Raw genomic sequence first — 25524 nt, 5'->3', positions numbered from 1 at the left:
ACCAAGCTTTTAAAGGGTGGATGTCATGTAAAGGAATGAAAGGTTGTCATGGTCAATTGATAGACCATAGGCATCTTGAGGCTTATTTGTGCATGAATGGGATGGGAACGTGATAAATGGGGTTGGATAGTGAGGAGGCACCGAAAGTAGAAGAAAGGAAAATGTTGCCACCACGAAGTAGTGCCAAACGTTGGTGGATGGTTCAATTGTAGCTAGTAGCAAAGCAATAAAAGGCAATGTGTAGCTACTACAAAGGCTAATAGAGTAAATCGATGCAAGTGGATGGTGTCACGGTGGGAATGAGGTAGTCAAAATGAGATCTTTAAGGGAGAGCTACGTGGGAAGTTTGCTGAGGAGAAGAGGTGGTCCGAGGTAGTTATCAAAAGAGTGGAGTCTTGAGGGGAGAGTTCTGAGAGGGACAAGTGTGTGTTTGCATGGAGGATGGGAGGGATAAGGTTTGCTACCGTGCAAAACATGCACCAAGGCGAATTAGTAGGAAACTAGGTATCAAGAGCTAATCTAAAACCTTAAGAACGCGGGTGCAAGGCCTTGGGCCAATAGGGGAGTGCCACGGGTGGGGCAGGCTGGAGGGAACACGTGGCGTAAGTGGCGCACGTGATTCAGGAGGCGCACGTGCGGGGCGTGGGGTTTTTAAAAGTTTCAATATTGGGAATGACGGGATAAGAGGGGAAGGGAAAGAAAGGGGAAAAATAAAAAATAAAAAAAAGCGGAAGATAATTAATTTTCTCTCTCTAAGGTGGGCGTTGTCGTGTATAGGTAGGTAGTGTAGGGGGGGGGGGTTGGATTTTCTCTCTCTTCGGGAATGATGCGTATTGGAGGATTTGAGAGTATTCTGATGAGGTTTTGGGGAGAGAATTTTGGTTTTTCCCTGTGCCTGCGCCCGCTCAATCGCCATAGCCATCGCCATAGCTTCTGCTCGAGCTTCTCTCCCCGCCATGCCTCCCCCTCCCCTCCCCCCTCCCCAGCCCTCTTGATCCTTCCTTGCCGCCCGCCCCCCCCCCATTCGCCCATGTAGCCCCCCGACTTAGTCTCGCTCTCCTGCCCTTCTTCTACCCCCCTTCAGCTCCTGGATTCGCGTTGGACGCACCCCCATCGCCCCGGTTTCCCGGGCCGGTTGCCTTCGGCGTCATGGGTGGGTCTTCGCTTTTCGGACTTCGATCCGAGAGATGCGAAGGAATGGAACAATGATCGTCCGCGCTTAGAGGTCTCAAGTCTTGCGCAGAGATTAGCAGTGTGCAGCTTTTGACTCTTGTTCCATATGGAATCGCGGGGCGATCAGAAACCTCTGGGGAAGATGTCGTCGTGGTTCGGCCATAAGTCGTCTGCAAAGGATGTCAAAAAAAAAAAAGGTTTTGAACATATCATTGACGGCGCCAAGCGAAAGATTAAGCAGATCAGAGAGGACAGCAGGTCTTCAAGCGGGTCGCGCCATAGCTTAGATTCGGCATCTGATGGTTCAGGCTTTTGGTCAGGATCTAGATCACCTACCTCCGCGGCGGCCTTGTCCAGCCCAGCATTCGATGAGGCCCCGCAAGCACAGCCTCATCCGTTGCCCTGCGCCCCTCCTTTGGCTTCGGGTCGAATGGATCCGGGAAGGACCGGTTACCTCCTCAGCTCTCCGTCACTGCCTCTTCCTTCCCCTGAACAATTAATAGGTAACGAGGACGTGATAGAAATCGACGGACTAGTTTCTGTATATGGTTCAACTTCAAGTGCGAGCTCTCAGGATAGCACGTCGGTCGTGGAGGCGTGGTCGAACAACAGGGTTTCTGATTTACAGTTTCCTTCACTTAGGACTTCCAACGAAGATGCAGCTGAGGGGTTCGAGCACAAGGGTTTTGGGTGAGTTAGTCTGCCCATGGGATGCTGATTTTGCTGCTGCCCTTCTGTACATATGTACTAATATGAGTTATGTCGTTTTTCCCGCTTGCAGTTTGTCATAAATGTACTCAATACAAAGGTTTATGGGGCTGCAATCTCGTCTGCAACGCCTTTTTTTTTGTAGTGTCATGGGAATGCTACTTTAATACAGTGTTTCACAAATTTTCTGTAAAAATCTTAGCAGTGATGCAAATCGGTACATTCTGTAATGAGGGGGCTACTTTAGTGGCCCTTTAGGTGGGAAATGTGGAGGGACTATATAATTATAGTCTCCACCACCACTCATTGTACGCTTTGTGATGTGACATCTAATCCTGTCTACTCCCTCCTTGCAGAGCGCTCTCTCTCTCTCTCTCTCTCTCTCTCTCTCTCTCTCTCTCTCCCCCCCCCTCTTTCCACTCTCTCCTACCCCTCCTCCTTCCTTCTCTCCCTCCGTCTCCTCAATCCCCCTTTCTCCAATCTGTCCCCTACCCCTTTTCTACATTGGTATCAGAGCCAGGTATTATGGTCCTTACAAGATCATCCGTAAGGTTGGAGAGGTAGCATATCAATTGGAGCTACCAAGCACCTCAAAGATTCACAATGTGTTTCGTGTGTCCGTGCTGTGTGCACATACTTTTAGAGCTACCACTTATGGGTCATATCCTCTATGTTCCCGAGCGCCTTGTGGTTTTCAGAGATCGAGTACTCCGCAACAGGGTATACATTGAGTTACGTCATAAGAACATAAGATGCTTCCAGAGGATGAACAGTCTTGGCAGCCAGAGAGTGTTGTCCAGGAGCACCCTTATCTTTTAGCATCACTTTGATGTCACGGCACCCTTGTACATGTAATTTTGAGGGCAAAATTCTATGGGAAGGGATGGCTGTAATGAAGAGGGAAAAAGGGCTACGCTAGTGGCCCTTAAGTAGGAAATGTGGAGGGACTATATATAAGTCTCCATCCACCACTCATTGTACACTTTTTGACGAGACATCTAATCCTATCTACTCTCTCCTCCTTCCTCCTTGCAGCCTACGCTCTCTCTCTCTCTCTGTGTCTCTCTGTCTCTCTCTCTCTCCTCTTCCCACCTCTTCCCCTCTATTTCTCTCCTACCCCTCCTCCTTCCTTCTCTCCCTTTGTCTCCTCAATCCCCCTTTCTCCAATCTGCCCCCTACCCCTTTCTACACATTCGTTCTCTATCCAACAAAATCCTATGTTTTGTGGCTGCTATTCCTTCAAGATGGTTTAGAATAGTGTCTATAAGCATTTTCTGGTTTCATTTGATGACCTTCCCGACCTTTAACAACAGAGTTGCCATGCTAAGGCTCTCCCCAAGCTGTTAACATGCTGCACTCTCTTTCTAAGACAATGCATTCACGTAGGACATTGTTGGACCTTCTTCATGTCACGGTAGTTTACCAACAATAATTAATGTCAACTTGGGTGCAGGATTGTGCAGGCAGGTCTCTCCCCCAGATACAGCAACATCAGTGCTAGACAAGATTATTCTCAATCAACAAGTCCCCTTTTCAACCTGCATGCTTCCAAGTCTCCACGGAGAGCTAGCAAGAACGCAGATGTAACTGCCCTAGTGAAGAATGGAATCACAGGCAATTTGGATAGCCCTGCAAGAAGCCCTAAGAGAATGTTGAGCTCAGACCAGTCGTTTGGCACTCCGTTCAGGGTAAGCTTTTATGTTAAAGTTTTCTGTAATTTTTTTTTGTTGAAGTTGAAGGACATTTCAGTGTTCACTTGTTAAGGATTTCAAGGTCTTGTGAAGCTGAGCAGTTTAGTGTCTCAGCAGGGCAGAATAAGTCCAGAACCATCTCCTGCTCCCTCTCCAAGGGGAAGGAGCCCTGGTCCAAGCCCAAGAGTATTAAGTGCTGCAGTATCTCCATTGCATCCAAGGGCAACTGCTGGGGGGCAAGATTCTTCAATTGGGCGTCATGAAAGTGGAGCTCATCCCCTGCCATTGCCCCCAAATTCACTTCCTGGCTCTTCTCTTGCCACTTCGGCATCATCTCCAGCTATTCTTCGCAGTCCAGAGAGACCTGTCAACCTTAAAACTGGGTGGCGCAAAGGGAGCCTTCTTGGCTCGGGGACCTTTGGGCAGGTGTATACTGGCTTTCACAGGTGCATATTTCAGATGAAATTAATATTTCTTCTTTGTTTGCTTGTCCAATCCCTTTTCTTTTGGCGTTGTGATGTTGAAAGCCCCAGAATTGTGAGTGGAGCAAGAGTGATTATGTAAAGGTTGGTGGAGGTAGGTAGGTTGTTTCCTTATTGACCTAGTTTCAATTTGCCTGACGAACTAGTAGGAGACGCCTTGCACTTTGGTTGCATGGGATTTTTGCTTGTAGAATCAGCAATGTTAGTTGGATTTGTTTTATGTATGCTGTGTAATTATGATATGTGTACCAGGAAGTTATCAGTACGCCTACATCTGCTAGGATCAGAACAGGGCCCAGGTTGCATTTGTTAACAATGGATCAGAAGGGTACAAGAGCTTTATGTAAGGTGGTGTGCAACATGAATATGAATTTTTAAAGGGCATCTTTTTTATGTCGAAAAGGAACCTCTCATAAAAATATGCTATTCAAGGCAATGGTCTTATGGGCATTTCTGGATCCCTGCTCTGATGTTGTAAATTTTTTGATTCGATTGAGTCAAGTGTTATTCATCACTCTATGTCATTGCATCACACACTGAAATATTACACAATTGGAAACAGTCCCATCCTGGCGAAGTTTTTCTTTAGTGTGGATGTACACGATGAGATGCGGAAGTTTTAGCCCTAAGCTTTGAGGATCACCATCTGTGTTGACACTGGAACCATGCTGTCATGATGGAATGAGTAATTGCAGATGATGTTTTTGTTAGTATTAATGTATCTCTTAATCGAGATAATTGTCTAGCATCTGTTTTGTATTTGTTGAGCATCTTGACTTTGGCCTCTTTCCTGGGCTATCAACTTGACTTTCAGTGGAGATCTGTGATAAGGCATTCTAAACTGCTTGTAAGATTATTATATATGAGGGATTTGAGCTAAAATTAATTTTAATGTGTAGTGAAAGCGGCCAGTCTTGTGCAATAAAAGAAGTGGTGATCATCCCAGATAGTGAGAAGTCTATGGAGAGCGCCAAGCAACTTATGCAGGTGCCTCATAAAGTGCTCTTTGTTTGGTTTCATATTTCAGTCAAGATGTGGCCTGCTGAGGTTTTGCGAAGTTTTTCTTAATATCTAGTCTTGCTTCTCCTATTTGCTCACTGGTCTAGGCTTTTTTTTGATTGGAACTGCTTATTTGCATAGGTATTTGCTTGATGTATGAAGTCATGATCGCATGTCTTTTAACCGTTCTGAAAAGTCATGAGGAATGCTTTTGTAGCCATGGATTGTGAGCCTGTACGTGATTCATCTTCTGTTCATATTTTGTGGTTTTATGCTTTGGGCAGGAAGTTTCTTTGCTTAGTCAGATGAAGCATACAAACATTGTACAGTATTATGGATGTGAGATGGTACATTATCCTTTCAATATTCATTTGATTGTTTTTAATTTCTTGGTTGTGCATGGAACTCAAGCTGAACTCATGTCTATTTACTAATTTGGATGCCATATAATTGATTTTGTAGATTGGAGATCGCTTGTATATATATCTGGAGCTCATGTCTAATGGCTCTATTCATAAGCTGGTTGAACAGTATGGCCCACTGAGTGAGAGCTGCATCCGTGTATACACGCGGCAGATTCTCCATGGTCTATCTTATCTTCATGCGAAAAAAACTGTGCACAGGTATGTATGGCTTTGTTATAGGACTTAACCTATATCATCATAGTTTTTTGCTGGTGCACGTACCACACTCTTCCACATGGGTTCACACTTTTTGATTCTTATGAAGTCATCACTGAATGCATGCATTTTAACGTACACGAGAGCTGTTTTGCACACAATAGAGTGTCATGTTGTTTTGTGTATCAGTTAGAATACTTCATGACTGAGTTTAGTGATGTAATTTTCTTTTTATGGAAAGGGCTATAAGGCATAAAACATGGACACTTGTTTTGTTTTGCATGTATGAGTGACATTTGTTATATTCCTATATAAGGTTAACGATAACCGGAAGCAAGATTTGAAAACAGAAGGGGCCTCAAACACCAATTTTTAATTAATGGATCTGGTGCTATTTGTCAGAAAACACTAGAGCATGCCACGTGTCGCCATTGTGATGCGCCGGGTGGGGCATCCCCAAACCCCGCCCCATAGCCATGCATAGCCTCCAAAATCCTCAAAAGGTCTTAGGAGGGGATTACTCTATAGGTTTCACCACTTAATATATTGAAGGTCCTCCATGTCATATTATTGCTTATGGGATTAGGTCCCAATGCCCTCTTGCCACATGTCGTTGCGTGCGTCAATGCCCCCTATTTTCCATATTACCCACATAGTTCCAAGGTGCTACAAAGGGGGTTAGGGCCAAACCAAGGGCCCAAAAACCCACATTTTCCAACATCCCCATGGTCCAACTTTTACTTCTGCCAATTGCATCTTTAACTCTCTCACCTCTTGCTGCAAATAAAAATTCTGTTCACGATTCCCAGTGATGGGTCGATTCAGACCTTCTAGTAGGTACGTGTGCGCATATGGAGAGGTGTCGCAGCTGCAACTGTGGCATATTGGGTCTGTTTGGACGTCATGACCTGACAGATCCAGAGGGGGTCTCCTTGTGTTCTGCTGCAGCAATTGCTTGAGCTCCTGGAGATCCAGATGGGTTAGATGATTGCCAGTGCGGGAATCCAGACACTGCAGATTGATCCTTGTGAGCTGTTGTATATCCATTGTTTCTGGAGCATCTGGGCTCATCGATCTGGTGACAATGCACCAGTTTGGACTTGAGGAAGGGCTTCAAAGGAGGTTGTATAGCTCTGAGATATAGGTGCCCATGCAGGAAAGCTGACCTTGCATTTACGGCAATGTGAGACCAAGAGAAATGCAAGGTCTCTTAGGACAAAACCCCCATAGGGCTAGACAATTGCTGCACGCTGAGATGAGAAATAAGTGAGGGAGGGGGGCCAGTATATATGGGAACCCCCCTTCCCCCCCCTTCCCCTTTTCCAGTTGACTGGTTTGTGGGCAGATCCTTGCTGTAGTAGGGCCGACCCCCTCATCTACCCATAGGGGCTGCGTCACAGTCCTATAAAGGGATCCCCTCTTGCCCTATGTGGACCTACCAACAGCCTTATGGGCTGACCTCCTCAGCCCTATGAGTAGGGGCTTCCACAGTTCTACAAGGACCTGTAGCCCTAGCTCTAGGTCCGACTGGCCTGCACCAGCCACACGTCCTATAAGAAGTTTGCTGCACAGCCTGTAGGGGATGATCAACATGCCCTATCCTACCTGACCATCAAAATCGTTTACAATCAATTCTGGAGTCACAATACTCCCATGTATGGAGCTCAAACTGCCTGACCACCCTCGAGCTATTCTCACTCTCATTCTCAGTCGCATCAGATTTCTCACTCACTCACACCAAGGTGTTGCAATTAATCTCACTCTCACTCAAGATGATACAATCATAGATGGAAGAAGAATCTCACTCACTCGCACTCTCACTCTCAATCTTGGAGCTTCTAAAATATGCTGCCTTGCTGCCTCTGCGTGTTTTGAGTTTTTGACTTAATACATCGTCGAATTTGATCACGATCGCTTTTGTAAAGTTGTAGATCACAATCTCAGCTTTGCAACAAAAAAAAGAGCTTCTCAATCCGAGTTTGGAATCAAAAGTTATGGTCAAAATAGTGGCTGTTGTTTTTATCCCAGAAAGGTGCAACCTGCTTTTTTCCACTTTTAGCTGGCTTTTCCACTTTGTCTTGCTTTTCTTGCCCTTCATGACCAATTTGCTTCATTGTTGGACCATTAGAGAGTGGGAGAGGTAGAGGCTCTGATACCACTTGTGAGGGAAAGAGTGAGGGAGTGGAACGATGAAAGAGAGAGAGGGAACACAAGAAGTGTGGGTGTGTCAAAAAAAGTGTTGAGCCACACCACAAACTCATAGGTTTTATTAGGATTAGGTTTTTCACCCTATGACTGTAGTCATAGGTGTCATAACTTTAACAAAGGGTGGCAATGTGCCTTTACCCCAACAACTTGGTTTGTATATCTAAAATAAGTTGGGGTTCGACCTTCAACGTTCTATTTTCTTGAATTCTAGATCTGTCCTACAAAACATGAGAAGGATTAGCAACATAACTTTTCAATATGCTCACATGAAAAACATGATGTACTTCGATATTCTGAGGTAATTCAAGTTGGTAAGCCAATGTTCCAACTCGTTTTAATATTTTGAAAGGTCCTGCGAAATGAGGTGAGAGCCTTCTATCTCTGGCAAGAATTAAATTACTTTTCTTAGGAATGAATTAAAAGAGGGTCCAGCTTTGCGGATTCTAAAGGAGAACTCGGAAAGGAGTGATTGATTTAAAGTTATTGCTAGAATGGTCTAAGAATGGAGCAAATTGGTCGTGAAGGGTAAGAAAAGCATGATAAAGTGGAAAAGCCAGCTAAAAGTGGGGAAAAGCAGGTCGTGCCTTTCTTGGATGAAAACAGTAGTCACTATTTCGGCCATAACTTTTGAATCAAAATCATTTACAATCAATCTTGGAGTCACAATACTCTATGTATAGAGCTCAAACCGCCCGACCACCCTCGAGTTATTCTCTCACTCTTACTCGCATTAGATTTCTCACTCTCACTCACACCAAGGTGTTGCAATTAATCTCACTCTCACTCAAGATGATACAATCATAGATGGAAGAATCTCACTCTCACTCGCACTTGTACTCTCACTCTCCATCTCGGAGTTTCTAAAATATGCTGCCTTGCTGCCTTTGCGTATTTTGAGTTTTTGACTTAATACATTGTCAAATTGGATCACGACCTCTTTTGCAAAGTTGTAGATCGCAATCTCAGCTTTGCAAGAAAAAAAAGAGCTTCTCAATCGGAGTTCGGAATCTAAAGTTATGGTCCAAATAGTGACAGTTGTTTTTATCCAAGAAAGGTGCGATGTGCCTTTTTTCACTTTATCCTGTTTTTCTTGCTTTTCATGACCAATTTGCTCCATTCTTGCACCATTCTAGCAATAACTTTAGTTCTTTTTAAATCAATCACTCCTTTTCAAGTTCTCCTTTAGAATCTGCAAAGTTGGACTCTCCTTTAAACCTACAAACTCTCGATACAACTCCCATGCATATATATATATATATATATATATATAGATATAGATATAGATATAGATATATTGGGATTTGTTAAATCTCAAATCACTTATTAGTATTTTCAAAACTCAAAATTGACATGAAAATAAATTTCACAAATAACTACTACCAATAAAACTGAAAAGAAATTTATACACAAAATATGGAGCGCTCCACAAAAATGTGGAGCGTGACACTACAGCATCAAGGGGTGGCCACGCAAGCCCCCCCACAGTCTAGCACACATTGCCTCAACCTCGGCTGCCATGCGGTCCCAAAGAGTCCTGAATAGTGTTGTGACCCACTAGGGAACTGTCATGTGCATAGATTGGTATCTGACGTGTACTAGGTACACAAGACTAGCTCAGGTAATCTGGGGAGGTCTTGAGCTAGGCAGGCTTGATTCTCGGGTTGAGTGGCAAGGGTACGAACTATTTATAGGTCTTCGCTATTTTTGGCGCTCGGGGCCCGAGTCTATAAAAGGGGTCCAGGGGGTTCAGTTCTCAGTGTGCCGATGGGAGCAGGTGCTAGGTCTGTTCTTGGATTGAGTCGCGGACGCGCGCGTGCATCTTAGCGTAGCCCAAGGCCGAGTGGCAGATCCCAGGCTTCACAGTGCCACCTGGTGGTATGGGACACCAGGCTGGTTTGGATCTGATTTGGAGTTCGTGCCAGTAGCTCAGCTCGTGGCTCGGAGGGGGACATCTCCTGATTCGGGATCACATCTTGTAGATGTCATGGTTGGGTGGTGAGCAGCTTGCTCAGTTCTCACGTTGTGTGTTTGTTTGCAGATTAGAGGTTTCAGGTGCTGGGATGTGTCAGTTGGTATCAGAGCCAGCTCTTGAGGTAGGAATTTCTAATGCGAGTACTTTGGACGATTTCTTCCTCCAGGTATGCCCTAAATTTCGAAATTTGCTGCTGCAAATTCTGGTGGATTCATGGGTTAGCAGGGGTGGTCAGGATGTAGGGAAAAGGTGGAGAAAGAGAGAGTCTAGATTTCGAAATTCCTGAAGGGTTGGGGTGAGAAAGGGATGAACGTAGCTGGGAGAGAGCAGAGGTGTAGGAAGGAGAGACGATAGAGTAGCTGAGTGGCAGGCGAGCAGATCGAGGTTGATCGGGGCTGCGTGGGGGTCGAGAACGCAGAGATGGAGGCTGTGTTGGTGCGCCATAGCTGGAAGGATTTTTGGCCAGGGCAGGGAGAGGCGCAAGGTGCTGGAACAGGGTGCGGCCACCCTGTGGGAGGTGCTGCTTTTTTCGAAAAAGCACCACCCTCCAAAGTTGGGAGGGTGAGCCTTTTTTGGGAGCAGGGCTTCCTAATTTGGCTGCCCTGTTCCCTATATAGTTGGACAAGGTTCCAAGCTCAGCCATAGCCTTGCGAGAAGCCCTCTTTGCCTAACGTCTAGATTGTGCCATCGGGATTCGGGACAGCCTGCGACAGGCTGCCGTACAGCCAGCGTAATCTATCGTACGCCCGTGCCAACGTCTGTACACTTGCGTCATCAACTGTACGGACTGCGTCAGCACCCGTACAGCTTGCGTCACCTACCGTACGTCCACGTCAGCAATTGTACGGACTGCGTCAGCGTCCGTACAGATTACGTCAGCAATCGTACGGATCGCGTCAGCAACCGTACAGTCACGTCAGCCATCCGTACGGTGTGCGTCACCTGTACGGTCAGCAGGAGGGTACCGTACAGTACGGTTTGCTGCAGGAATCCGTACACTGCAGCCTGCAGCGAATTCAGTAAGACTCCGGGTTTATTGCGTCCGCGGTTCGCCAGTTTTCAGCATCTTCTTCCGTCAGCATCTCTTGGGACGGTTTTTCTATGCTCCACTCCCCTTTCAGTTTCGATTCCCCCAGTTATTTCTCTCAGTTTATATTCGTTCAAATCAAATTTCAGATATGTCTGATCCTGCAAATCCCGAGTTCACCATAGGAGATCAGGATTTGGATTACACTCCTGTGGGAGAGGAAGACCAGGGTCTTTATGACGATCTGATTATGAAGAAGGCCTTCAGTGAATTCACCACTGCTCTGGATGGCAAATTCGAGCAGGTTAATGCGAATCAAACGGGGTTGACACAACAACTCCAAGGGATTCAAGCGACTCTCACTCTTCTGGCTAGCACTGTGCAGACACGCACGCATGTGGATGCCATGGCTTCAGTGCTAGGTCCGAACATAACTCCATATCCTTTTCCGGGAGATCAAAAGTCTCGAACTAAGGAGGTGGTTGGCACTTGGCTACACAAGTGGCAGGTACACTTCCAGTTCCACCCGTACCCAGATGAGAAGAAAATCCAGCTTGCAGCCGGTTTCATGTCAGGTAAAGCGTTGCTATGGTCGAAGGAACTCCAACCTAAGCCAGATACATGGATGGATTTCGAAGGGGTCTTCAGGAAGGAGTTCCTGAAGAAGGAGGACGATTATGATATCGTTGGCAAGCTTAAAGCCCTCGATATGTCAAAGCTGAACTTGTCATTTGAAGTTTATCTTCAAAGATTTCGGGATTTGCAGACTAGGGCCACAAAGATGGATCCAGTGACCTTGTTAGGTTTCTTTGTGGATGGTTTGCCAGATTCGTACAAGTTGCAAATTAAGAACAACAAATGTACAACGTTGCAAGAGGCCATGAATTACGCGCGTATTTATGATGATACCATGGCCGGTGGAAAAGCAACTACAGTTTCCGACACGAGTGGAAAGAACAAACGCAAGTTCTTTCAGCCTACGACTAGTACCGGGGAGACGAAGTCTACGGACAACACCTCTAAGAAAAACTTGATTTCAGGCAAAGAATGGTCGAGCCCGTTTCCTTCGCACATTCAAGCTAAAGAGGGAAGGACGTTGCTTCTATTGCGAGGAGCGGGGCCACACGAAGAATGAGTATCCAAAGCGCAAGAATCAAAAGTTAGTGCTTGGACCGAAGCTCTAGGCGGGTCCAGGTACCAAAGCCAAGGGAGCGAATGAAGTTTCGATGACAGGTATTTCTGTAAATGTCATTACATGCCCACTTTCTTGTAATTGCACTTTCAATACTTCGTTGTTTAGCTCTCACAACTTTGTTAATTACAAATTTGTGCAGAAGATGGGCTATCCACAGTACCTAGCGATCACACCTATGAGATGCAGCTTCCAGTGGGAAGCAGTTTTGGGATCGCAAGGTTGAAGCGCTTCCTATCTGGATTCAAGCTTACACAGGGGCTCTTACGTGTTATGTTATGCACCTAGAGCATGTAGACTTGTTAATCGGAATAGAGTGGTTTAAAACCCACAATATTCAGATTGGATGGACGGAGCATATCCTTTCTTTTGTAGATAAGGACACCTAATTTTGTATTCAGTGTGATAAAATTCCCTCTTCTCAGGGACCTATTGTATCTGCAATGCAACTTCGGAATATACTAAACACTTCTCATTATGATGTCTATCAGTGTGTTTTGATTCCGTTTTCTTCATTTGTTGTCTCTGTAATAAACAAAAATGATTTAAGTGTGTTTGAACACCGTGAATTGACAATGTTGTTAGATAGTTTTAAGGATGTATTCCCTGCTCAACTGCCGGAAGGTTTACCTCCAGAACGGGAAATAGATCATGGCATAGACTTAGTCGTAGGGGCTCAACCTATTAGTGTACCACCTTATAGGATGAGGCAGGTAGAGGAGGATGAGTTAGCTACCCAGCTACAGGATTACCTGAATATGGGCTATATACGCCCAAGTAAATCACCTTGGGGTGCACGTGTCCTCTTAAGAACGAAGAAAGACTCTACATGGAGAATGTGTATAGATTATAAACGACTAAATAAAGTGACAATTAAGAATCGATATCCTCTACCTTGTTCCGATGATCTGATAGACCGTTTGGCCGGAGCGAAGTATTTCACTAAGATTGATTTGCGTACGGGTTATCACGAAATCTGTATCTATGCTAAATACATAGATAGAACCGCATTCCGAACTAGGTATGGTCATTACGAGTTCCTCGTATTACCTTTTGGTTTGACCAATGATCCTACCACCTTTCAGTAGATGATGAACGATTTGTTGAGGGATTTTCTGGACAAATTTGTTGTAGTGTTCTTAGACGACATCTTGGTTTATAGTCGAACGCTTGAGGATCACATAGGACACCTCCGGATTGTCTTAGTTATTCTCAGACAGCATAAGCTCTATGCCAAGATGAGTAAATGTGACTTCTTTATGAAGGAGATCATTTACTTAGGACACAAGATTTCTTCTGAAGGTATTAGCATTGATCTGGATCGTATCCAGAAGGTTTTAGAATGGCCTATTCCTCAGACTGTGAAACAACTTCGTTCTTTCCTAGGATTTACGGTATTTCTATGGAAATCTGTGCGTGATTATTCACATATCACGGCACCCCTGATAAATATATTGAAAGGTCGCGGACGCAGGTCTACCCAGCCAATCTCTTGGAATGATGCAATGAACAAGGCTTTTGAAACCTTGAAGTTTTCTATCAAGGAAGCACCCATTCTTGCATTACCCGATCCTATCCGGCCTTATGTTTTAGAGGCCGATGCGAGTGATTATGCGATTGGGGCAACTTTATTTCAAGAGGGCAGACCTGTAGCTTTCGAGAGTAAGAAGCTAGACGACACTCAATATCGTTGGCCCACACTCGAGAAGGAACTTTATGCTGTAGTATATGCCCTAAAGGTTTGGAGACACTACTTGTATGGTTCAAAGTTCCTTGTATTGACTGATCATCAGTCAATTAAATATGTGTGTGACGGATCGGAATTGAGGGGACGGAAAGCTAGATGGGCAGAATTAATGCAAGATTTTGATTTTGAAATACGTTATCGTAAGGGTTCGTTGAATAGTGTGGCGGATGCCTTAAGCCGAGTTAAGTTTGTAAATGCTCTGTCATTTACAGAAATATCCTCCGACCTATTTCAATCCTTGAGAGGGCTATACGCAACTGATAATCATTTCAGTTCTTATCGGCAGAGAGTCCAGGATGGGAGCTCCATGGTTGACCAGGACTCAGGGATTGTGCCACCTACGGTACAGGGGCGGGAGGTCAGTGGATGATTAGGAACGGCTTGCTGTTCCGGAATGAAAAGATTTGTGTGCCAGATGTTCTGGACCTTAAATCCAAGAGTGTCATGATGCTCCTAGTGCTGGACATCCGGGTATAGATAGGACTCTGTCTCTTGTAAAGCATACCTTTTATTGGCCTAAGATGCGTGCATTTATTGAGAACTATGTAGTAGGTTGTCGGGTTTGTCAGGTTACGAAGGCAGAATGCCTTAGAAGTGTGGGCTTATTACAACCATTACAGATTCCAGGTAATAAATGGGAAAGTATTTCCATGGATTTTATTACTGGTTTGCCTGAAACGCGCAAGGGTCATGACTCCATTTGGGTCATAGTCGACCGTTTAACAAAAATGACTAGATTCTTACCTACTAGAACAACTATTTCAGCTGTTTAGCTGGCTCACGAGTTTGTGGATCACTTGTTTAAGCTGTATGGTTTGCCATCTGACATAGTCAGTGACAGGGACTCAAAGTTTACAAGTACCTTTTGGACACTTGTTTTTGAGGAGTTAGAAACTACTCTAAGTATGAGTTCTTCGGATCATGCACAATCCGATGGTAGTACAGAGAAGGTTAACCAGTTGGTTGAAGACATGCTTCGCGCATATGTATCTAAGAGACAGTCTTCATGGGAAGATTATCTACCTATGATAGAATTTGCTTACAACAGTGCAAAGCATTCTAGTACTGGTTACAGTCCTTTTATGCTTATGTACGGGTTTCAACCTAAGTCACCAGTTATGGTTGGGTTAAAAGGGATTCAAAATGATGCTGCTAAGAACTTCTTGCTAGACATGCAGGCAATGTTGCAGTTTGCCAAGTAGTCTATTAGAAGTGTCCAAGAACGGGACAGATTTTATGCTAATAGACGTCGTTCACCTAGAGAGTTCTCTGAAGGAACGATGGTATATTTACGAATTCCTAAGGAATCCAAGAGCCTAAGTACTGGTTTGGTTCTGAAATTATCCCCCAGATACTGTGGTCCGTTCAAGGTTATTAAAAGAATTGGACCAGTCGCATATCGACTAGAATTGCCTCCTGATGTTAAAGTCCATCTAGTCTTTCATGTCAGTAGACTGAAAGAAGTCTTGGGTGCGGATGATTAACTTGTTTCTCCTCACGAGATAATAGAAGTTACAGATTTGACTTTTATTCCACACGAACCTGAGTGTATTCTTGAATTTCGTGACAGACAGATTCGTAATCAATTATCACGGAATACAAGATCAAGTGGAAGGATCGTGTTGAGGAGGATGCAACATGGGAGACATTACAAAACCTCCAAAGAACATTTTCGGGTTTTTTAGCGAACTCAGGAGTGAGTTCTTAGAGGAGGGGGAGTATGTCATGTGCACAGATTGGTATCTGACGTGTACTAGGTATACAAGACTAGCTCAGGTAACCTGGGGAGGCTTTGAGCTAGGTAGGCTTGATTCTCGGGTTGAGTGGCAAGGGTACGAACTATTTATAGGTCTTCGCTATTTTTGGCGCTCGGGGTCCGAGTCTATAAAAGGGGCCCAGGGGGTTCAGTTCTCAGTGTGCCGATGGGATCCCAGGTGCTGGGTTTGTTTCTGGATTGAGTCGCAGACGCGCGCCTGCATCTTAGCGTAGCCCAAGGCCCAGTGGCAGATCCCAGGCTTCACAGCACCACCTGGTGGTATGGGACACCAGGCTGGTTTGGATTTGATTGGGAGTTCGTGCCAGTAGCTCAGCTCGTGGCTTGGAGGGGGACATCTCTTGATTCGGGATCACATCCCGTAGATGTCATGGTTGGGTGGTGAGCAGCCTGCTCAGTTCTCACGTTGTGTGTGTTTGTTTGCAGATCAGAGGTTTCAGGAGTGCTGGGATGTGTCAGGAACATTCACCTTCTTGAGCCACCATGGGCTGCCCACAGTGGGCCTCCACAAGATCTACCCTTAGCCCTATCCTATCTGGGCAGGCATATCTACAATAAAGGCCCTCACTCTATTTACCCTAACCTTTTATTTACAGCTCACAAAGCATATATCACAACCATTGCATGATCACCATTTGGCATTTACCCATTTGTTCACAAACAAAACCACTGAAAAAGGCATGGAGGCTAAAATGCCCCTGCTCAACAAACATAGACAAGTGGACCCGATTGGCTCCAAACACCGTGGTGCCCCTTTCGGTATTTCTTTATATTTCACATTGAAATGATTACAAGTTGCATCTGGGAGACCTTCCCTACAACTGAGCACGTAGCTCCAATTCACTGAGCCTTCGCAAGGTTTTCAAGCATAGAACACCATCACATAAGTGCACTTAACCCATAGGCTCAATCCGAAGGCATTCTCTTTTCCAAGTGCAATTCCATTGGCTGTCCAGATGCAATCACACTGGACCCCAGCTACACTCTCTTTGAGTGGTTTCCAGATCGCATTCACAAAGCTTTTCAAAGCTTCAAAATAAAATCAATAAAGTACCCAACTAAAGAATGACTCATGTAGCACACTGCCTGGGCACCTGTGAACCAAGAAAGAGGCGGCACACGAGGCCAACCAATAGCTTATGGCAAAAAGAAATTGCAGTGGAAAAAGCACAACTCACCAAGCCTTGAAAACTTGAACCAAGTCCTCAATCACCAAGAGGACATAGTAGCCAATGCCCAATTGCATTCTCAGCCAAAGAGGAGTGCAAAGGCATGAAGAAAGAGCATTTACAAGAGCCGACCAACAAGAATTTCACTGAATAATGCGAAAAGCATTTCTGTCGCGAAGAAGTGGGAGTTCTTGGACTCAAAAGAAGCGTGCTTTAGAGAGGAATGCATTGAGGAGGTTTTGGAGAAGTTTTATCGCCGGAAAGTCCTCCAAAATTGAGAAAAATCAGTCAATCAACGCGTGGGACCACTCGAAATTCAACAGAAAGATGTAGCTTTGTAAGAGGAGAGGCCCAAGAGGTTGTAGAAGCAAAAAGGTCCAGAAAAAGCCACTTTTGCAAATTCAACCAGTAAAAGAAGTGCTCAGCTTTACCCGTTCTACCAAACACACGGAGGGAAAAGCATATCATTGCGAAGGGGAGGCAGAGGGGAAACCATTGGGCCAAACGGAAGTCGATGAATCCAAACGGGTGAGGAATTATGAAGAAAAACGGAATTCAGCTGAAGGAGGCTGAAAAACCAGTCCAAAATCTCAACAAAGAGAGAAGATGAGAGAGAAAACCACACGTGAAGTTTAGAAGGCCCAGGAAGATCCAGGAATGGCAAAAAAGCATGTAGAAGGCACTAGAGCCACTTGGAACTCTAGGGGGGCCAGTGAAGATACATGGTCCTCTAGGGGGCCCATTAAAAATGCCATGTCATCACTTCCCAACAACCACTCTTTTAATTCCTTGGAATGCTTTTGGGCCTAGGGATTAATTACGCTTATGTGCTAGGTACCATGCCGCGTTTAATTACACATTATTAAGCCCACGCTTGGACTTTTAAAACCAAAGTTGTCACAGTCTTGTAGTACATTAAAGTACTTAGAATTTCACGCCCCCGTGACACACACCTACAAGCAAGGTCCTCACTCACATATCCATTGGTCCCTACAACCCTTCATTTTCTCTCCCACACAATTTAGAGATAATGAACACCATGCCACGAAATTGATCATACAAACTTGTACCAAGTCACATGGATTGTGTTGTTGAATCAGCCAAGGGGAAAATTTTAAGCTTGGAGAGGTCTGAGGGTGGCAGCAACTACGTTCATGACTTATGATACATGAATTGGTTGGAACTACTATCATGAATAGTTCTTGTTAGATCAATTCTTAATAAAAGATAACAAGCTCGTGTGTTGTTACAACTTTGATACCTTATGATGAAGAGTTTCTTTGTGGCAGTATCTGTCCGCCAACCTGAATGTTGTAACTTAGAGAGAGCATGTTATCTCCAAGGGTTTCTCTGATGCATTTTACCTCTAAAACTTTAATTCTTTCTTGTATCTTTGCAGAGATATAAAGGGTGCCAACATTCTTGTCGATAAAGGAGGAGTTGTGAAACTTGCGGATTTTGGAATGGCCAAGCATGTAATCATTCTTCTTTGGACTAAAAGGTTTCATAGTTTTGTTGTGAAGTGTGAGCTATTTGGACAGTAAGTACGATTTTGTAGCAGAAGAGAGATGTCATTGATGGACATGTGTTTTTCTTGAAATGCATACATTTTCTCTGAGCTTGATGCATAGAATTTCTTTGAATTCAAACTCTGTATGGATCTGGACGGTCAAGCATATAATTGTTTTCTTCCTTTATTCTTTATTTCTTGTTATATCTCTCTTTCCCTTTTGTTTGTTTGACTCATTTTAGTAAGCAGTGGGCTTGCCCAAGAGACTCCGGGGGTCTTTAGAAACCCGATGTCGACATAAGCTTTGCTTTAGTTGCTAGGTATGTCTACCTTTTGTTTTTTGATTTTTTTTTTTGGTTAGCTCAGTTTTTTCCCTTTCGGTTTCTCTTTTATTTTCATTGTTGAATTTAGGACTTTAGAACAGCAAAAATCTGAATTTGTATGATTGAATATATTCTAGTCTTACATTGTTATATAATTGTTTTCAATCAGTTGAAAGTTCCAGTAATTTGTTTTGTACTTAGTAGTTGTGGAGCTCTTCGGAAACTGATTTTAAAGGCAGTATAATTGCAGGGCAGAAGATAGTATGCACATTATTGGTGGGAAAGTGCGTGTGTTCTTGTGCATTCACCTAACCTTTTTCTCTCGATATCTTCCTGGGATCCTCCCTCAGTATGGGTTGGGACTTTGCCAGAGTCGATTATAATAATATTAAAAATAACACATCAGCTGGTTACATATTGGAAGCTTTCCAGTACTTTTAGCATAGTACTGCTTGGTACTTCTAGTTTTTGCAGGTGGCATAGTCCAGGTCTGTGCCTGTGATTCCAAATATTTGACTGCAGAGGCAACATTTATTTCGTTATCTGTGATTGAACTGAATCTATATGTACTTTTAGAGTGCAAGTCACAGGAAGCGGAAGCTTGATTTTGATTTAAGTGTGACCATCTTTTTGTTGGCTATATTTACCACGTGTAGGTCCTTGTTGATTGAAATGTTACTTTTGTTTTTGGAGTTGATTGTTCTTATTTGCAACTTTATTTAAAATTTTGACCGTCATGCGAAGTGGATTATGAAATGGCTAATTGTTATAGCTTTGAAGAGGAAAGCTAGATCATTATCACTCAGTGCATACTAATGGACACTGAATGCCTCTGCCCAATACATTTTCCAGATCTCTGCTCAGTCGTCCCCTCTTTCATTCAAGGGGAGTCCCTACTGGATGGCCCCAGAGGTATTTGTTGTCAATCTTGTACTTTAGTTATCATTTATGCTCAGAACAAGACTTTTTGTGTGGGTAAATTCTGTAATATTTGAAGCAGCTCTGTTGAAGGTGGAAAAGTTGCTGTATTATAGGTTATTAGAAACTCAAATGGCTACGATTTTGCTGTGGACATCTGGAGTCTTGGTTGTACAGTGATTGAAATGGCCACGGGTAAACCGCCATGGAGTCAGTTTGAAGGGGTGAGGTTCTTTGTCTTTTCTATCTTTTGACGATCGTCTGACCATGTACAGCGCAGTTGTGTTCTCAAGAGTGCGGCATGGATTTCCATCTAGAAGCAAATTGTTAACTGTTCTTCTTTTGTTTCTTTCAATTCTAGCCTTTCATTACCCATCTAAGATCTTCAAGTTTTCAGTCGGCTAATAAGGCTCCTTATGCTGAGCAGATAGCAGCTATGTTTAAAATCGGCAATAGTAGGGAGGTTCCTGGTATTCCTGAGTTTTTGTCAGATGAGGGAAGATCGTTTTTAAGGAGTTGCCTGCAACGGGATCCACATAATCGCCCTTCAGCTGCTCAACTTTTAGAACATGCATTTCTTAATGTCAGTGCATATCGATCCGATTCTCAAGCAGGTGTATCAGAAATAGCGACTTCTGGTATACAAGGACTGGTACACGATAGTTTCTATTACTTTACCAAGACGTTTTAGATTCAGTGGATACAGAATGTGGTTCAGAACTCTGTGCTCTTTGACAGTCCTATGTAAAAGAAATGATACTTACTCTATCCTCATGATTCTTATTTGTCAGAGTGTAACAGAAAGCAACTACCACTTGAGGACTGCATCTCATGTTACCAACACACAGAAGCCCCTATCTCCTGCTTGTCCTCAACCTCAGTCCCGGGCTACTCATCAAAATTCGACACCTTTTCCTCCACCAGCATTCATTCATATGCCAAATTCTGGCTGCTCGACCCCTTTGGCTGGAGGCAATGGAGGGTCTCCATTTCATGGCAACGGTCAGCTAAAGTCTTCACCTTTTCATGAAATGCACATCAAGTCCCCAAAGTCACCCAGGTCACCAGCTGGAACAGATGAAAGAATGCATCCGGACATTAGAACTGGATCTCGCCGGGGTACAAGTCAGACTCCAGATAGCAGTCCAAGATGTCGTGAGTTTTCAATGTGGGACGAGGACATTTTGACTGCTTTGGGTAATATTCCAGGAGACGGAACAGAAGAGCCTCAAAGATTGTACTCAGGCAACGTGTTATATGGGGCTGAAAATCTTTCTCAACGATTTGCTCGAAGCCCTCGGCAATACAATGTTATGCCCTTGCAATCAGGATCTCCCACTCTACTTGGTCGTGCCAACAGCCATTATTTTGCAGAATCTAGACTGTGGGAATGAACATCATAGGGTGAAAGATGTTCTAGCTATCCTGATGTTGGAACAAATGCACTTGCTTTGTCAACATCCTGCTCATGTTTGCATCATAACTCTTATGATTCTTGTAGGATGTGAAATCAAAGGTGGTGAAATTGTTGAGCAGAAAGCTGGAGATGTGCGACACCTGACTGTGAGCCTTGTCGGTAGTGTAGCACTGAACGACACTGGCAGTTGCGTAGGCTGTGCTTTGAGCGTGAAACTCCCTGAAAATTGTGGGAGATTGATCATGGGAATTACCAGTTCGGTTGAATGCTGGTCGAAGGTAGTCTTGGACAGCAAGAAAGTGCTCATGACATTCTGCAATCTCAATGCAAGGCACACAGGTGAGGGCCTACAGTTCTGAACAAGTGTTTAGGCATTCTAAGTATGCCAATTTTTAGCTTTATCAGGTAATTTGTTGCTTGCAAAATTTCTGCCTTTTCTTCTTTGATGATTTTTAAACTTTCAGAAAAGGTATATTTCTTAAGCTGGTTTACAATTTTACTGATTCGGGTTGAATAGCTGCCAATGTGCCTGTGTGTACCAGCACACATGCATACGTCGATGCACACACACACTGCTCAGGCTTTGCTGCACACACCTCCCTACTAGCATTTGCATAGGGTAGGGGTCTTCATACTGAGTATATTTTGAAATGCTTTGTCCTAAAGCGCATTATCAGATTGGCTACCACACTCTCTGCTTGTGCTTTGTTTGCAGATGGCCTATCAGTCCCATCAAAGCATGCATCCCCACTCAGTATTTGCAAGTCAACCTTCACAGAGAGAAAGTAGCTGCCTACACCTACTTGGTGCCTATCAAAACATGCAAGAACATTCAGTTGGAGGTTGTGCTACCCCTAGCGGAATCTTTGATGCCCTGGGAAGATCTTTTCTGCTATACCATCCTTCACCTTCATGTCCTCTATCCACTTGGGATCCTTGCCCTATGGAGTTACTGGTGTTTAATAACATCGATTTCATGACTTCACCTGTCCATGTCAGAATATAATGTGTTGCTAAGCATATGTGAATGGATTCTTCCTTCAAAATTTCCCATTTTGGTAACATGGTGTGTGTGTGCATGCCAACATAAGAGAGAGAGAGAGAGAGAGAGAGAGAGAGGTCCTTGGAAGGCCTCATGGGCCTATGGGACAAAGTATATTAAGAGAAGAAACTCATTCAAAGCCTGTGTGGGCTGAACTTTGAAGTGAAGGGCACGCTAGGAGCCTAGGGCCCTTGCTGAGTGCTATGCTAAGCTAAAGTGCTCGAGAGCTCAAACTCAAAACTTAAAACTCAAAAATTGAAATCTGAGACTCAAAATCCGAAACCTGGTGCCGTGATGGCTCTCCCGTGGCCTGCAAAGATGTCCTGGATCTGTGTCTGTCGAGCTGTTTTTCGCTGTGGCAGAGGATGTTGTCTCTCGACCTCTGGATCTGATGGGCTATGTCAAGAGTGACGCCTCATCTTCGGTGGTCTCCTGTGAGGAGAGCTGAGATAGAGCAGATTATCATCATGTGTGCTTTGGTCACTCTATGTTGTGGTCTTTGCGTCTCTGGCTCGGCAGCGTCATGTCGTCTCGCCCTCTGATCCACATTGCCCTCATTTCAGCTAGCTCCTCCTCCACCTCACTATGTCTTGGAGCTGACTCAAGTGCATAGAAATCTGTGACATGTCCCTGTGCTTGGTCTGCCTCAGCATCTTGCGGCCCTGTCACCTCTTGCTACTGTCTGAGAGAGAGAGAGAGAGAGAGAGAGTGAGAGTGAGAGTGCACTCAACTAAGTTGGCTTCATGCATGCAGGGTTGGTGTGGTTCTCCCATAATTGTACATTCTTTGAACGCAGATTGGAGGGAATCATAATTGGGGAGTGGTCAATTGGTTCATAAAGGGAAAGTTTACCCAGCAGCCAGTCCTCTTCTGAGAGGCACTCTGTGTAAATGATTTAACATTGTTTTTTATTATCTGTTAAGTTGCAGCTGGATCCTTAATTGCAGCTAATAGGTCTGTGTCTAAGGTTTTGGCTGCTTGACTGACCAAGCCAATGCTGCAACCTTGGCCAATGATGCTCTCATTTTTAGAATCAAGAGCAAGATTTGTAAGATAAATTTTAAACATTTTTGCATAAATGTAGAAGATATGGAATCTCTCTCTCTCTCTCGTGTCTTTTCCCTACTTAATACATGTACCCTATTTGTTTGGTAATTTACATGCTGGATTTCCTATAGTAGAGCAGAACATAACAAATTTGTTCGTCCTGTGACCGTGAGTCGTAGAGAAACTTCAGTCCATGCTGTCATATGCCTTCTCAAGGTCAAGCAGAATGACCACAGAAACCCTTTTTCCCTCTACTTGAGACTTGAGAGACTAGAGAGGCTGACCTGGGGTGTGAAGTGTCCATAGTAAGGGTTGTTGTGGTGTCTACAGGACCTATGAGGCATGATTTGTTAATCGCTGGAGTAGGTTAGGGCAGGAATCTAGTGGCCATATGCCATTGGAAGCCTATTTTGTGACCCAACATTGGTCAGTCAACTGAACAGGCATTGGCCTGGTAAACTATGCTGCTTAGGTCGGCCCAGCAGCAGTCTGGCGTGTTGGGTTGTCTAGTCAGCTAATCCAGCCACCTTATTTGACTACCATCATGTTGGGCAGCTACTGGCAGATTGTGAGGCATTCCTTGGCTGTTTGAAGTACATATTGCATTCATTTTCATCACTTTTTTAGCATGCCAAAGGCAAATGCGAAAGCGTTTGTTTTCCTTTATCTATGCGGATTGTGTAGGGGCTTTGAACGAATGCTATCATGGAATGATAATGTGAGGGGATTCAAAAGTTGTCCTAATCTAAGGATGAGGTTGTCCTTAACCAATGCTATCATGGAATAACGGGAGGATTTTAAGTTTTTTCTAATCTAAGGGTGAGGTTGTCCTATGGCCTTTGCCACGCCTAGTGAAATTTTCATCTTGTTCTGATTGTTCTTTGGAGAAGGTCTAGCGATGGTGCACTTACAAGATCCTACCAATCTTTGAGCCATGTTTATCTTGCGTGATTAGTGAAGGATCCGTGGGATGACTCTGAGTAAGCAATACCTTACAAGTTCTTGTCTTACGTGGTAGTGGAAGGTTGGTAGTGGAAGGTTGGAGCAAGCATCCAGTCACTCTTTGAGCCATGTTTATCTTGCAGGAAAAGTGTAGGATCTCTCATTGACTCTGATTTAGCAAGACACTTGAAAGATCTTGGGTTCTAGGAAGCTTGGAGTATCTACAACAAATTTCAACATTTTCGTTTGCTTTAATTGATCTACACTTGAAAGTTCTTGGGTTCTAGGAAGCTTGGAGTATCTACAACAAATTTCAACATTTTCGTTTGCTTTAATTGATCTAGTCGGTTTTGAGAGCTCATGCAGAGTAGGGAAGCTTCACGTTTCCCCATCTTTCTTCTGTTCGTTTGTTGAATTGGATTGCTATTGGATTTTAGTGTAGAAATGCCGACTTTTTGAGACCTATGATCACAATTATTGGTAGAGTCTAATTTCTTGATTGAATGTTAGCGTAGTTGTGGTAAGAGTGTCAAGTTACTTGTTGCACTATACAAACCCATACTCACTTGACTGTTCGTTTAGTTTGTTCGTTGCATATCATCCCTATGAGTCGCAGCTTTTGAAATGTGGAAGTGGAACATGACGGTCAAAAGCTTCCTTGTAGCTCAAAAGCTTTGGAAAGAGTTTGTGGAAAGAGCTTGATGGTTTCGTGACAAAATGCATTGTAATCGGCCTTTGGCTGGCAAAGGGTATTATATCTTATTCTACTTTCTCACAACACCAAAATACAACCACCATGTTCCATTGCCCTTGCTCAAACACAATACTAGAGCATACAATTCCACAGCATAGCATCACTGAATCATACAAAACAAGGGAGGCTAGAATGCCCCTACTCAATAAGCATACACAGTGATACCTATTGGCCTCAACACTTGGCGCCCCTTGCGGTATTTATTTATTTGTTGGTTGGTTCAATTTACATGGGACTCCATTCTTGAACTCACCTGTAGGTGCAACCTGGTACAATGCCAATTTGTGGTTGTGCAAGTGACCAACTCCTAGTGCTATCCTCTTGGTTTTCTTTAGTAGCCAAGCATACCACAAGTAGAATAACCCAACAACATGCGGATAAATCAAAGCCATCATTGAGTCCAAGGGTTGCCATTGCTTCTCTAGGAAGAGAGTATCACAACCAACGCCCCAATTCTCTTTTAGGCCAATGGCAAGGCATCAAACCTTCCAAAATTCAGCAAGAATAGCAGTCGCACAAAGCGGAAGAAGATTTTGACTAGTCGGGAAATTTTGAGCATGGCTTTGATTACCATCTCCACCCCCTCTACCACCATTGTTTCTGTTAACCTTCCCCTCTCCACCTCCACTTTTTCCATTCGATATCCTCCTCAATTCTGTCAAGCCTTCAAGGTATGCCCCTCCCTCTTCTCTCCCCTCTTTTCCATCACCTCCATCTCTTTTCCATTGCCCCCTTCTCTTTTCCATCCGTCTCTCATTCCGTCATTCCCCTCTCACCTTCTATCCATTCTCTAACTCCCTCTTGCCCCC

The 25524-nt window shown here is 44.1% G+C and overlaps 1 protein-coding gene across 3 annotated transcripts; it reads left to right on the top strand.

Moving 5' to 3' along the window:
• Window positions 1–1032: 1032 nt before the first annotated feature.
• On the top strand, window positions 1033–23081 carry LOC147881793 (mitogen-activated protein kinase kinase kinase YODA-like). 3 transcript variants are annotated; one of them, XR_015543916.1, is made up of 14 exons: window positions 1033–1863; window positions 3335–3569; window positions 3687–4018; window positions 4954–5041; window positions 5338–5400; window positions 5516–5676; window positions 18162–18237; window positions 19448–19507; window positions 19630–19737; window positions 19941–20165; window positions 20305–20860; window positions 21015–21269; window positions 21646–21772; window positions 22726–23081. XR_015543916.1 is itself a non-coding variant. In XM_087401191.1 (13 exons), exons 1-13 carry the CDS (start codon window positions 1280–1282, stop codon window positions 22809–22811), a joined length of 2826 nt encoding a protein of 941 aa, XP_087257317.1. In that variant the 5' UTR covers window positions 1033–1279; the 3' UTR covers window positions 22812–23081. The 3 variants fall into 3 exon arrangements, 2 of the variants coding, with proteins under 2 accessions (XP_087257317.1, XP_087257316.1); XM_087401191.1 differs by lacking the exon at window positions 21646–21772 and having other exon boundaries at window positions 3690–4018; XM_087401190.1 differs by lacking the exon at window positions 21646–21772.
• Window positions 23082–25524: the final 2443 nt, after the last annotated feature.

The sequence above is a fragment of the Dipteris shenzhenensis genome, chromosome 30, assembly GCF_047967505.1.
Source record: "Dipteris shenzhenensis isolate YYH24624 ecotype China chromosome 30, Dip_SZ_1.0, whole genome shotgun sequence".
NCBI classification, from domain to species: domain Eukaryota; kingdom Viridiplantae; phylum Streptophyta; class Polypodiopsida; order Gleicheniales; family Dipteridaceae; genus Dipteris; species Dipteris shenzhenensis.
This window is presented reverse-complemented; position numbering and strand designations above follow the sequence as displayed.